Genomic DNA, 13,160 nt, shown 5'->3' with positions numbered 1-13,160 from the left:
AACTACAATAGCTATACCTTCATGATTTGAATTGTTGTGTACCAAAGAAGCATTTTACTTGAGTTTTCTTACTTCTGAAAAGGCAGCAGACATCTTTTCACATCAGTGAACAATGCTCAAAATCAGTATGAGACCCATCTGTAACTAAGGCTGATGGGCCGGTAAACGAGGCCTCCAGCTGTGGTCCAAAGCTGCCTGAATTAGGGTAGCTAAGAGAGTTAATGTAAAATGCAGATTCCTAAACCCCATCTTAAACCTGATATAATTCAGACCTGATATTTAGGGTGAGGGCAGGAATATGCATTTACAGCTCCCTATGTACTTACTACTTGATACATGAAAGTGAGAATCACTTAATAGAGAATAGAGATCTCAGTGCTGAGCCATCTCCCCAGGCTGCCACGTATCCCAACTACTCCTGCTGGGACATCTGCTTGAAGGTACCCCTTCTAAGTGTAGATAAGGCCAGAAAAACTGCTGATTGCATGGGGCAGCCCTCCAGGGGTCTAGCACCTGTTACACTACAAAGTGAGGACCAACACTGAACAAACAAGACCAGCACCCAAACAAGCATGGTATGTGTTGCAGGAGTGCTGGAAAACAGGCCTCTTCACACTAAGTGTGGGGGTGCCAAGCAGTGTCTCAGAGACAACAATGAGACATGACTTAAAGGTCTTAGAAACACACACATCTTTGACTTTTCAAGTTTACTTCTAGGTTGTCTGGAACTTTACTGAAGGATAAACACTGAACCTAACTAAGCTCTGGCTGGCTGGCTCAGTGGCAGAGCGTTAGCCTGGTGTGTGGATGTCCCGGGTTCAATCCCTAGACAGGGCACACAAGAGAAGCAACCATCTATTTCTCCAACGCTCCCCCTCCACCTTCTCTCTCTCTCTTTCCCTCTCCTGCAGCCATGGCTCAATTAATTAGAGCGCATCAGCCCTGGGTGCTGAGGATGGCTCCGTGGAGCCTCAGCCTCATGCGTTAAAAATAGCTCAGTTATGAGCATTGGCCCCAGATGGGGTTGCTGGGTGGATCCTGGTCAGGGTGCATGTGGGAGTCTGTCTCTATCTCCCCTCCTCTCACCTGGAAAAGAGGGGAAAAAAACCCTGAACCTAAGGAAATGGAGATAAGTACAATGTTATTGATTGGGAAGAGTGAGGATCAGAAAGATGCCCCTCTCCCTAAGCGCAAGCTATAAATAAAAGCAATCCCATCAAAATCCCATTGTGATGTTTGAAAAGAGAACTTTAAAAACTAATTCTGAAGCTCATATGAAAAAAATGAAAATTTTTTTCATCAAAGAAAAATTTTAAGTAAATGGAAGAAATCCTCCAGTTATCAAAATATACCGTGAAGTTACAGCAATTAAAATGGAGTAATACTGGAACAGGTACAAAAGAAGATCAATGAATCAGCCCTGGCTGGAGAGCTAGTTGGCTAGAGCTTTATCCTGAAGCACAGGGGTTGCCAGTTCAATCCCCAGTCAGGGCACATACGGGAACTGACCTGTGTTCCTGTCTCTCTCACTCTCAAATTAGTTTAAAAACAAAACAATCAATGAATCAGAAGAAAATCCAGAAATAGTCCAAACCTCTCAGTATGTGCATGCATGCACATTTGCAAGCATCAGGTTTTCTGGCCCACCTTGCAAACTCATGTGCACGTACAGGCACACTCAGGACTTTTTCCTCAGGCATGTGTTGTTCTGCATCTTGTTTCTTTATATGTATTTTTTGCACATGCTTTTCTGTACAAATGAGATACTTCTCGAAGGTATAATCCTAAAAGAGAATTTGAGGTCAAAGGGTATGTATGCACATTTTAAAATATGATGAAGCCTGACCAGGTGGTGGTGCAGTGGATAGAGTGTTGTACTGGGATGCGGAGGATCCAGGTTCGAGACCCCGAGGTCACCAGCTTGAGTGCGGGCTCATCTGGTTTGAGCAAAAGCTCACCAGCTTGGACCCAAGGTCGCTGGCTCGAGCAAGGGGTTACTTGGTCTGCAGAGGGCCCACGGTCAAAGCACATATAAGAGGGCAATCAATGAACTAAGGTGTTGCAATGAAAAACTAATAATTGATGCTTCTCATCTCTCTCTGTTCCTGTCTGTCTGTCCCTATCTATCCCTCTCTCTGACTCTCTCTCTGTCTCTGTAAAAAAAATAAAAAAAGAAATAAAAATGATGGAATGATAGATGCTGCTGACATTTTTTTTAAGTGTTTATTTTGATTTTAGAGAGAGAGAAAGCGAGAGAGAGAGAGAGACAAGAACATTAACCTGTTCCTGTATGTGCCCTGACCAGGGATCAAACTGGCAACCTCTATGATACAGGACAATGTTCTAGCCAACCAAGCCATCTAGCCAGGGAGTATTTTTTTTTTTTTTTTTTTTTTTGTATTTTTCTGAAGTTGGAAACAGGGAGGCAGTCAGACAGACTCCCGCAGCTCATTTGGTGCAAGCGTAGGCCTAGGGCGCTAAGGACAGCTCGGTTACCGGGTGGATCCGTCAGGGTACATGCTGGAATCTGTCTATCTCCCCTCCTCTCACTTAGAAAAAAAAAAAAAAGATTTTATTTACTGATTTTTAGAGAGAGAGAAATGGTGGGGGCAGGGAGTGGGAAGCATCAACTCATAGTTGCTTCTCATATGTGCCCTGACTGAGCAAGCCTAGGGTTTTGGATTGGTGACCTCAGAATTCCAGGTCGACACTTTATCCACTGTGCCACTTTTTTCTTTCTAATTAATTAATTTATATTTTAAAGATTTTATTTATTGGTTTTAGAGAGAGGAGAGAAAGAGAAAGAGAGAGAGAGAAAGGGGGATAGGATAGGGAAGCATCAACTCAGTTGCTTCTCATATGTGCCTTGACCAGGCAAGCCCAAGGTTTTGAACCAGTGACCTCAGCATTCCAGGTCAACACTTTATCCAATGTGCTGCCACATGTCAGGTTTTTTTTCTTTTATTTTATTGAGAGAGGGAGAGAGATGAGAAACATAAACTTTAGTGGTGTCACTTTAATTGTTCCTTGATTGATCCTCATACATACCATGACCAGGGGGCTCTATCCTAGTCAGTGAACCCTTGCTCAAGCCAGCAACCCTGTGCTCAAGCTGGATGACCCTGCATTAAAGCCAGTAACCTCGGGGTTTCAAACAAGGGATGCTGAGGTCGATGATCTATCCACTGCGCCACCACCGGTCGCTGCCAATGTTCTAACCAGCACCAGTTTTCCCAACCCTCACCAACACTGGATAGGACTCCTCTTTTTAATGTTTGGTGTTTACAACTTGTCTTTTTATGTCCTTTGCTCAGCTTTCTGTCAAGCTGCTCGTTACTTACTACCTTCCAGAAGGTCTCTTTTGAATACAAGTTCACTTTATGCTGTAGGTACTCTACTACTCTACCTATCTGTCACTATCCTGAACTTTCTTTGTGCCATCATTTCCCACGCAAAAACTTTAACATTTCATATGGCCAGATCTACTGATCTCTTGTGAATCCTGGTGCACTGACTTAAAAAGCCCTGCCCAAGATACACTTGTTTCCTATGGACGAATTGTAGACAACTGTACCAGCAAAAGAAGGGTGCACTCTCCTCAACAAGGCAAGGTGGGTGGAAGGGCTGCAGCTGTGGGGATGGTCAAGGCACTGAGCATTTGAGGAAGGCTGGAGGTCAGTACCAGCATGAATAAGGCTGGGAGACAACAAAGATAGGGAAATGGACATCTGGCAAAGAGTATATCATGCATGACCTTTATGTATGATTTTCTGCATCCCATTAGGAGCCTTCAAAACTGAGTAAGCCTCAAACATAAGGCATCATATAACCATAAGTATGTGGAGCAGCAGTATCCGAACTTTGTTGAGCAGTAGAAACACAGAAATTAAGCTGGTCATTTAAAATCTCCTGGCAAACAAAGAGGCAACGCTGGGGACAAACCCTCCATCTCCTGACTTCCAGATCTGTACTCAATAGGCTGAACCTTACTAGGCAGACAGACACTCCCACATGGCCCTCAGGGACCATGGGTTCCGGTGAAATACACCCATCACACCCGAGCCGCCAAAGGGAACAGCTCAAAGCAACAACTTGCCAGTCTCTCTGCTCAGCTCACCCATAAAGAACCAGAGACCACCACCCGAAGGAAGGCTTGAAAAACAGCAATTTAGACAAAAAATATAGCACATAATCCTTTTCCTGCTCCACCACTCTATCTAGAATAAAATAAAAGGCTTAAGAATAGCAACTGGCCTGACCAGATGGTAGAGCAGTGGATAGAGCGTCAACTTGAGACACTGAAGACTCAGGTTTGAAACCCCAAGGTCACTGGCTTCAGCACAGGCTCACTAGCTTGAGTGCAGGGTCGCCAGCTTGACTGCAAGATTGCCGGCTTGAGTGCAGGGTCACTGGCTTGAGCGTGAAATCACAGAAATGACCCCATGGTCACTGGCTTGAGCAAAGGGTCACTGGCTCAGCTGGAGCCCCCTGCCCCCCATCAAGGCACACATGAGAAAGCAATCAATGAACTGAAGTGCCGCAACAAGTTGATGCTTCTCATCTCTCTCTCTTCCTGTCTCTGTCCCTCTCTCTCCTTTGCTTAAAAAAAAAAATGGCAACTGACCTTTTACCTTTGTAGTTTCACATTAGTTAATAGGTTCTATACTTCTATACTATACCTTTAAAAAAATTCTCACATTTTAGTTACAATACACAAGCATTCAAGTAGTGAGAGATATGTTTATCAAAGACAATTTCCGATTTAGGACAGATGCCTCAAATGCTGTGGGAACCTAAACGAGCCAACAGTAACAGGAAGAAGCTAGAACTGTGCAATAAGGCGAAGGTGGCACCTCTGGCTGGCTGGGGGCCAGCAGCCACAGTGAGCTATTCAAAGGGCTCCCCAACTGACCACACATCAATAGAGCCTCCCTGCTTCCTTGGAACAAACACCCACAATACATGTTATAGAACCAGAAAAGGCTGAAGGCCACAAGAAAGTGTGCATGTCTCAAAGCAGCGTAGAATGTCCCTGCAGGAACACCCCACAGATGTGCTATTGACAACTTTAGGCCCAGCCGGGTGCCTACTCGAGTTGTACCCATTCCTTCATATTGAGATTTATTGTCCTTCATCCATAAATTTGGACAAATAGTGCCCAAAGCTGATAAAAATGCTATGAAAATATCAAGAATATATTCGCCAACAATAAAAAAACAAAACTGATGTTCAAAAAAGTAACTGAAGCAAAACAAGGTAACAGATTGCATGCTCTGGGCCTAAAAACTTTAAAGAGAAAATGACTAAATTTCAATACATACATAATGAAATCAATTTTAATATGAAAATAATTTCCTGACTGCTGCATCTACTAAGATGATAACACTTCCCAAAGCATGTGAGAAAAAGGGCAGTAAGTCACTAACTGGTAATGCCACCAAGGCTCTTGCTGGTTCCGATCTAATTCAGATGGCCCTCTGGGCCCCTCTCCAGGTTAGCCCAGCTGGGGGAATCTACTTCCACTTTCCACTTGCACAATGGACTCTTTACATAGTTCCACTTCAAGCCTAAGGCCAGTAAGATCAGGCCTCCATAGCCCACCATTGCTGTCTCCTAAGAGGCTCAGCACCAAACAACCAAGCACCCTCTCCAGGGAGGAAGACTTTCCTCTGAGGAAAGTCCCAGCAGCTGCAAACACTTTGCACCACTACTGAATTCCACAGTGCAGCTGCCTGCTCCCCTGAGGTGAAGAAACTCTAGTGTGCTGCTTTAGCAGTGGAGAGAAGGCACCCTGCAACATGGTGTACACAGCCCAGCAAGCAGGCATGTGCACCCCAGAAAATGAAGCCAACTTAGTCTTTCAATCTGTTGCTCTCCTAGGCTTCTTCTTATAAACAGGCAGATCTGTCTGTCCACACACAGAGTCAGGCATGCAGTGGTGACCACTGACACTAGTGATGAAGTGAGGCGGTAAATGTGACAAACACATACCAACGTCATCAAAAGATGCAGAAATCAGGCTCCAATGATGGCTGAGCCTCGTATATTGAAGAACAATTAAGAGCAATATAAAGGCTTCCCCCTAGTTCATCTTATGGGACCCGCTATTTCTATGTCAACTAGACCTAGAAAGAACACTCCCTTTGAGTAAATACCACAGCTCCATTCCAGCAAGCTAAAACCCAGAGAGCCTAGGAGATGAACAGATGGCCCAGAAGAAGAATGCATTAAAATATGATTAATGTAATGCAAACTAGGAAAGAACAAGAAAATAAGCCCAGGTGCAGTGCTGCTCCCAGCGACTGTAGCAAAGCCAGGCAGCAGGGCTTCTCTGTGAAGGGTCCAGAGAAACAAGCTCTTCTCTTACTGCAGTTACCAGCGAAGTTGGTCCCTCGAAGCTTTGAGGGCTGTGCTCCTCAAAGCCCTGAAATTCTATGAAATTTGATCCCATTACTGTGAATCCAGCATGCTGGCACCAACAGAAGCTGGGCCCAGACGCTGGCTCATCACCTAGCACCTTACCTGACTTGTTCCCAGGTCTTGGTGGCCAAATGCAGAACCCAAAGATCCTTGTAGTGATAAAACTGCTCTCCATCGGGAGAAGCAAACTCCCCTCCAAAGATCCACAGCTGCCCACCACCTTGAGGCACCACCACAGCCTGTGAAAAGAAAGGTGACGGGTCAGGGCAGAAATACACAGCTCCTGACTGGCTCTACAGTGTCTGCACCACCCTCCAGGTTACAGCACATGGCAGTAGAGGCCAACATCCACACTTCTGCCTTTGAGGGGAAAATTCCTGAAAACTCCCTCCTTCATCAACAAATCTTCCTAAGTCAAAAACAAACTTTCAGGCATTGCTAGGCTACAAAATTAACATCCATTTATATTTAGACAACTCCACATCCCATTAAAATGGACACAATTATGTCAAAAGTTAACATCAGTTATAACACAAACTGACATAGAGTATATTCTTTTATTAAATATAATAAAGCTGTTAATCTGCCCTCAATCCCTTTCCTAGCTATTAAACATTGTATACCTAAAACCACACTCACAAATAAAACATGTAACATTATTAACATTTACTTCTTTTTTTTTTTTTTGTATTTTTCTGAAGCTGGAAACAGGGAGAGACAGTCAGACAGACTCCCGCATGCGCCCGACCGGGATCCACCCGGCACGCCCACCAGGGGCGATGCTCTGCCCTTCCAGGGCGTTGCTCTGCCGCGACCAGAGCCACTCCAGCGCCTGGGGCAGAGGCCAAGGAGCCATTCCCAGCGCCCGGGCCATTCTTGCTCCAATGGAGCCTTGGCTGCGGGAGGGGAAGAGAGAGACAGAGAGGAAGGAGGGGAGGAGGTGGAGAAGCAAATGGGCGCTTCTCCTATGTGCCCTGGCCGGGAATCGAACCTGGGTCCCCCACATGCCAGACCGATGCTCCACCGCTGAGCCAACTGGCCAGGGCCAACATTTACTTCTTAAAGACTTAAGCATGCCTGACCAGGCAGTGGCACAGTGGATAGAGTGTCGGACTGGGATGCAGAAGACCCAGGTTTGAGACCCCGAGGTCGCCAGTTTGAGCGCGGGCTCAGCTGATTTGAGCAAAAAGCTCACCAGTTTGGACCCAAGGTCACTGGCTTGAGCAAGGGGTTACTTGGTCTGCTGAAGACCACGGTCAAGGCACATATGAGAAAGCAATCAGTGAACAACTAAAGTGTCGCAACAAAAAACTGATGATTGATGCTTCTCATCTCTCTCCGTTCCTGTCTGTCTGTCCCTATCTATACCTCTTTCTGACTCTCTGTCCCTATATAAAAATAAAAAAAATAAAAAAGAAAGTCAGTCAGTCCAGGCCTTGACCAGTTAGCTCAGTTGGTTAAGAGCATTGCCCTGACGCAGTGGATAAAGCATCGACCTGGGAATATTGAGGTCACAGGTTTGAAGCCCTGGGCTTGCCTAGTCAAGGCACATATAAACACAGTTGATGCTGCCTGCTCCTCTGCTCCTCCACCCTTCTCTCTCTCCTCGCTCTCTAAAAATCAATCTAAAAATCAATCAAGCAATAAAAAAATAAATAAAAATAAGCCCTGGCCATATAGCTCAGTTGGTTAGAGCATAGTCCTAGAGTACAGAGGTTGCCAGTTCAATTCCCCAGTCAGGGCGTATACACGAACAACTCAATGTTTCTGCCTCTCTCTCTCAAGAAAGGAAAGAAAGAAAGAAAGAAAGAAAGAAAGAAAGAAAGAAAGAAAGAAAGAAAGAAAGAAAAGAAAGAAAAGAAAGAAAGAAAGAAAAGAAAGAAAAGAAAGAAAAGAAAGAAAAGAAAGAAAAGAAAGAAAAGAAAGAAAAGAAAGAAAAGAAAGAAAAGAAAGAAAAGAAAGAAAGAAAGAAAGAAAGAAAGAAAGAAAGAAAGAAAAGCCCAACTCCAGGCAAAAAAGAAGGTAAACCACAATTCACCTGTTACATCCCATCCCACATCTTAATCACAATACCAGGTCTGTCTCAGTCAGAAGTCTAGGGGCTATAGCAAGGGTCGGGAACCTTTTTGGCTGAGAGAGCCATGAACCCCACATATTTTAAAATGTAATTCTGTGAGAGCTGTACAACAACCCATGTACGTTATGCATTATACAATAAAAATTTGGTGTCCTAAAGGACAGCTGTGACTGGCTCCAGCCACCCGCAACCATGAACACGAGTGGTAGGAAATGGATTGTAATACATGAGAATGTTTTATATTTTTAACATTATTTTTTTTATTAAAGATTTCTCTGTGAGCCAGATGCAGCCATCAAAAGAGCCACGACTGGCTCGCGAGCCATAGGTTCCTGACCCCTAGACTATAGGAAGGTGTATCAATAGACAGTGATCTTCCTGACCAGGTGGTGGTGCAGTGAATAGAGCGTTGGACTGGGACACAGAGGACCAGGTTCAAAAGCCCAAGGTCGCCAGCTTGAGCACGGGCTCATAAGCTTGAGCGTGGGGTCACTGGCTTGAAGCCCAAGGTCTCTGGCTTGAGCAAGGGGTCACTCGCCCTGCTGTAGTGCCTTGATTAAGGCACATATGAGAAAGCAAGCAATGAACAACTAAGGAGCTGCAATGAAGAACTGATGCTTCTCATCTCTCTCCCTTCCCGGCTGTCTGTCCATATCTGTCCCTCTCTGTTTCAAAAAAAAAAAGACAGTGATCTGAAGAATTTGTATTAACCTGGTCCTCAAAGAAAAGAGCTATGGTAATATATTATTCAAGAGAAGATTAAAACTAGAAAGAGACAGCTGGCCTGTGGCGGCACAGTGGATGGAATATCGAACTGGAACGCTGGGGTCACCAGTTTGAAACCCTGGGCTTGCTGAGTCAAGGCACATAACACAAGCAATCAATGAACAAGTGAAGTGAAACAACTACAAGTTGATACTTCTTATTACCCTTCCCCCTCTCTGTAAAATCAATAAATAAAATCTTTTTAAAAATATATAAAGAGAAAAAAATAAAAATAAAAAATATATAAAGAGACAAACATAAGACTTCCACTTCTGATCAAGATGCAGCAACCCATTTCATACTAGCCCTCCCATAATAAACGAGAAAACTAGACAAAATCTATGATAGTACTAGACTCAAACAACAGGAATTGTAGGACTGTGACCTTGAGGATGTAAATGAGAGAGGTGAGCCCTGTTGGATAATATGAGACAGTCTAACATACATAAAATTTAACTTCAAGAAAATAGATACATCAAAATCAAATTGCTGTAAAATCAAAGATAAAGATAAAATCTTTTAGGAGTCAAAGAGGGGAAAAAAGACTGAATACAGAAAAATTAAGTTAAGAATAACTATTGAGTCTGACTGGTGGCACTGTGGATAAAGCATCGACCTGGGATGCTGAGGATACAGGTTCAAAACCGTGAGGGAGGTTGCCAGTTCAAAACCCTGGGCTTGCCCAGTCAAGGCACATATGGGAGTTGAAGCTTCCTGCTCCTCCCCTCTTCTCTTCTCTTCTCTTCTCTTCTCTTCTCTTCTCTTCTCTTCTCTTCTCTTCTCTTCTCTTCTCTTCTCTCCTCCCTCCCTCCCTCCCTCCCTCCCTCCCTCCCTCCCTCCCTCCCTCCCTTCCTTCCTTCCTTCCTCTCTCTCTCTCTCCTCTAAAATGAATAAATAATAAAAAAAAAAGTTAAAAAAACAAACAAACTGTGAGGTCACCGGCTTAAGCACATGCTCACCAGCTTGAACATGGGTCATCAGCTTGAGTGTGGGGTCATAAATGTAACCCCATGGTCGCTGGCTTGAGCCCGAAGGTCGCTGGCTTGAGCAAGAGGTCACTCACTCTGCTGTAGCCCCCAGGTCAAGGCACATAAGAAAAAGCAATCAATGAACTTAGGTGCCACAACAAAGAATTGATGCTTCTCACCTCTCTCCCTTCCTGTTTGTCCCTCCCTCTCTCTCACTAAAAAAAAAACAAAAAAAAAATTGTACCTCTGCATGGCTTCTAATATATTATGGAAATAAAATATGTGAGAAACAAAGAAGGTCTTAAAGAGTTTACTTTAAAAGAAGTTGCCTGATCAGGCGGTGGCACAGTGGATAGAGCATCAGACTAGGATGAAAAGGACCCAGGTTCGAAGCCCCAAGGTCGCCGGCTTGAGCGCGTGCGCTCATCTGGTTTGAGCAAAGCTCACAAGCTTGAACCCGGGGTCGCTGGCTTGAGCAAGGGGTCACTCGGTCTGCTGTAGCTCTCCCAGTTAAAGCACATATGAACATCTAAGGTGCCGCAACGGAGAATTGATGCTTCTCACCTCTCTCTTGTCCTGTCTGTCCCTATCTGTCCCTCTCTCTCTTATCACAAAAATAAAGTCAAAATGGCCCTGGCCAGTTAGCTCAGTGGATAGAGCATCGGCCTGGTGTATGGACGTCCTGGGTTTGATTCCCAGTCAGGGCACACAGAGGCAACTATCTGCTTCTCTTCCTCTCCTGCAGCCAGTAGCTCGATTGGTTTGAGCATTAGCTTGATTGATTTATGCATCAGCCCCAGATGGGGGTTGCCAGTGGATTCTGGTTGGGACGCATGTAGGAGGCTGTCTCATTCTCTCCCCTCTCCTCACTTAAAGAGGAAAATATATGTCAGAACATTTTAACATAATTATTTCCCATAGTATCCTTCTAAAATAAGAATTCTTCTGCATACAGAGATAACTGCGGTATGAGCTGGCCTATTATCAGCTTTTCAGAAGAAAGCTGGCTGGACTTTAGAAAGAAACGAAGTCACTGGCTAACTGTGACAGAAGCAGACCTTTCCCCTACTCACTGCTCACCCTTATTTGCACTGTCAAACTTACAGAAAGAGTTTAGACTCCCAAGTTCTTATGGGAGATGAATTTATGTATTTTGGAAAGAAAACTTTAAAAATAAAACACCTTTAATAGCCCTGGCCGGTTGGCTCAGTGGTAGAGCATCGGCCTGACGTGCAGGAGTCCCGGGTTCGATTCCCGGCCAAGGCACACAGGAGAAGCGCCCATCTGCTTCTCCACCCCTCCCCATCTCCTTCCTCTCTGTCTCTATCTTCCCCTCCCACAGCCAAGGCTCCACTGGAGCAAAGTTGGCCCGGGCGCTGAGGATGGCTCTGTGGCCTCTGCCTCAGGTGCTAGAGTGGCCCTGGTTGCAACAGAGCAATGGCCCAGATGGGTAGAGCATCGCCTCCTGGTGGGCATGCCGGGTGGATCCCAGTCGGGCACATGCGGGAGTCTGTCTGACTGCCTCCTCATTTCCAACTTCAGAAAAATACAAAAAAAAAAAAAAAAACACCTTTAATATACAGTATGTCCGTAAAGTCATGGTGCACTTTTGACCAATCATAGGAAAGCAACAAAAGATGATAGAAATGTGAAATCTGCACCAAATAAAGGAAACCCCTCCCAGTTTCTGTAGGATGATGTGGCAGCATGTGCGCATGCGCAGATGATGACGTAACACCGTGTATACAGTGGAGCAGCCCACGGCTATGCCAGTCGAGATGTGGACGGTACAGAGGAAAGTTCAGTGTGTTCTGTGGCTCGCTAAATTCAAATCCGTGACCAAAGTGCAACGTGAATATCTGCGCGTTTATAATGAAGCACCACCACATAGGAATAACATTACTCAGTGGGATAAGCAGTTGAAGGAAACCAGCAGTTTGGTGGAGAAACCCCGTTCTGGTAGGCCATCAGTCAGTGACGAGTCTGTAGAGGCTATACGGGATAGCTACCTAAGTAGCCCTAAAAAATCTGTGTGTGAGCCCACATCAAACTGCACTGAAGCCTGACCTGTGGTGGCGCAGTGGATAAAGCGTCCACCTGGAAATGCTGAGGTTGCTGGTTCGAAACCCTGGGCTTGCCTGGTCAAGGCACATATGGGAGTTGATGCTTCCAGCTCCTCCCCTCGTCTCTCTCTCCCTCTCTCTCTCTCTCTGTCTCTCCCTCTCTGCTCCAAAATGAATAAAAAAAATAATAAAAAATTTAAAAAAAAACTGCACTGAATAGGTATGAAACTGGGAGAGTTTTCCTTTTATTTGGTGCAGATTTCATATTTCTATCGTCTTTTGTTGCTTTCCTGTGACCGGTCAAAAGTGCACCATGACTTTACGGACACACTGTATATGTATTCATGCACACATATACATAGTAGTTTTTAAACTGACAACGAACAGTCTATGGATCTAACACAGACAAAGCACTATGCAGTGACCAAGTGAACGAAGCCAGACGCCACTGCTCCGGGCTGGGGCAGGGCCATCCTCACTGGCATCCATTGTCCTACTTCTTCCATGAGGCTGCCTGCTTTCACAAGCATCTGAGTTTTTTGTTGTTTTCTTTTAAGATTTTATTTTTATTTATTGATTTTAGAGACAGGGAGGGGAGAGAGAGAGAGAGTTGGGAGGGATGGGAAAATGAAGTTGTAGATGCTTCTTGCAAGTGCCTTGACCAGGCAAGCCCAAGGTCTCAAACTGGCAACCTCAGCATTCCAGGTCGATGCCCCATCCATTGTGACACCACAGGTCAGGCAGTTTAGTTTTTCGTTGCAACACCTTAGTTGTTCATTGATTGCTTTCTCATATGTGCCTTGACCATAGGGCTACAGCAGACCAAGTAACCCCTTGCTCGAGCCAGCAACCTTGGGTCCAAGCTGG

General features: G+C 44.9%; 1 protein-coding gene across 2 annotated transcripts in view; it reads right to left on the bottom strand.

The window, feature by feature from the left end:
* Nucleotides 1-13,160, bottom strand: part of KLHDC4 (kelch domain containing 4) — a 65,598-nt gene that overhangs the window by 36,299 nt on the left and 16,139 nt on the right. For both annotated transcript variants that reach the window (XM_066243519.1, XM_066243520.1), the window contains exon 5: nt 6,523-6,659. In XM_066243519.1, coding sequence (XP_066099616.1) covers nt 6,523-6,659 — 137 coding nt within the window. The remainder of the gene's footprint in view (nt 1-6,522; nt 6,660-13,160) is intronic.

This window comes from Saccopteryx bilineata, chromosome 9, assembly GCF_036850765.1.
Source record: "Saccopteryx bilineata isolate mSacBil1 chromosome 9, mSacBil1_pri_phased_curated, whole genome shotgun sequence".
Taxonomy (NCBI): Eukaryota; Metazoa; Chordata; class Mammalia; order Chiroptera; family Emballonuridae; genus Saccopteryx; species Saccopteryx bilineata.
Note: the sequence above shows the minus strand (reverse complement) of the source record. Positions and strands in the feature narration are given on the sequence as shown.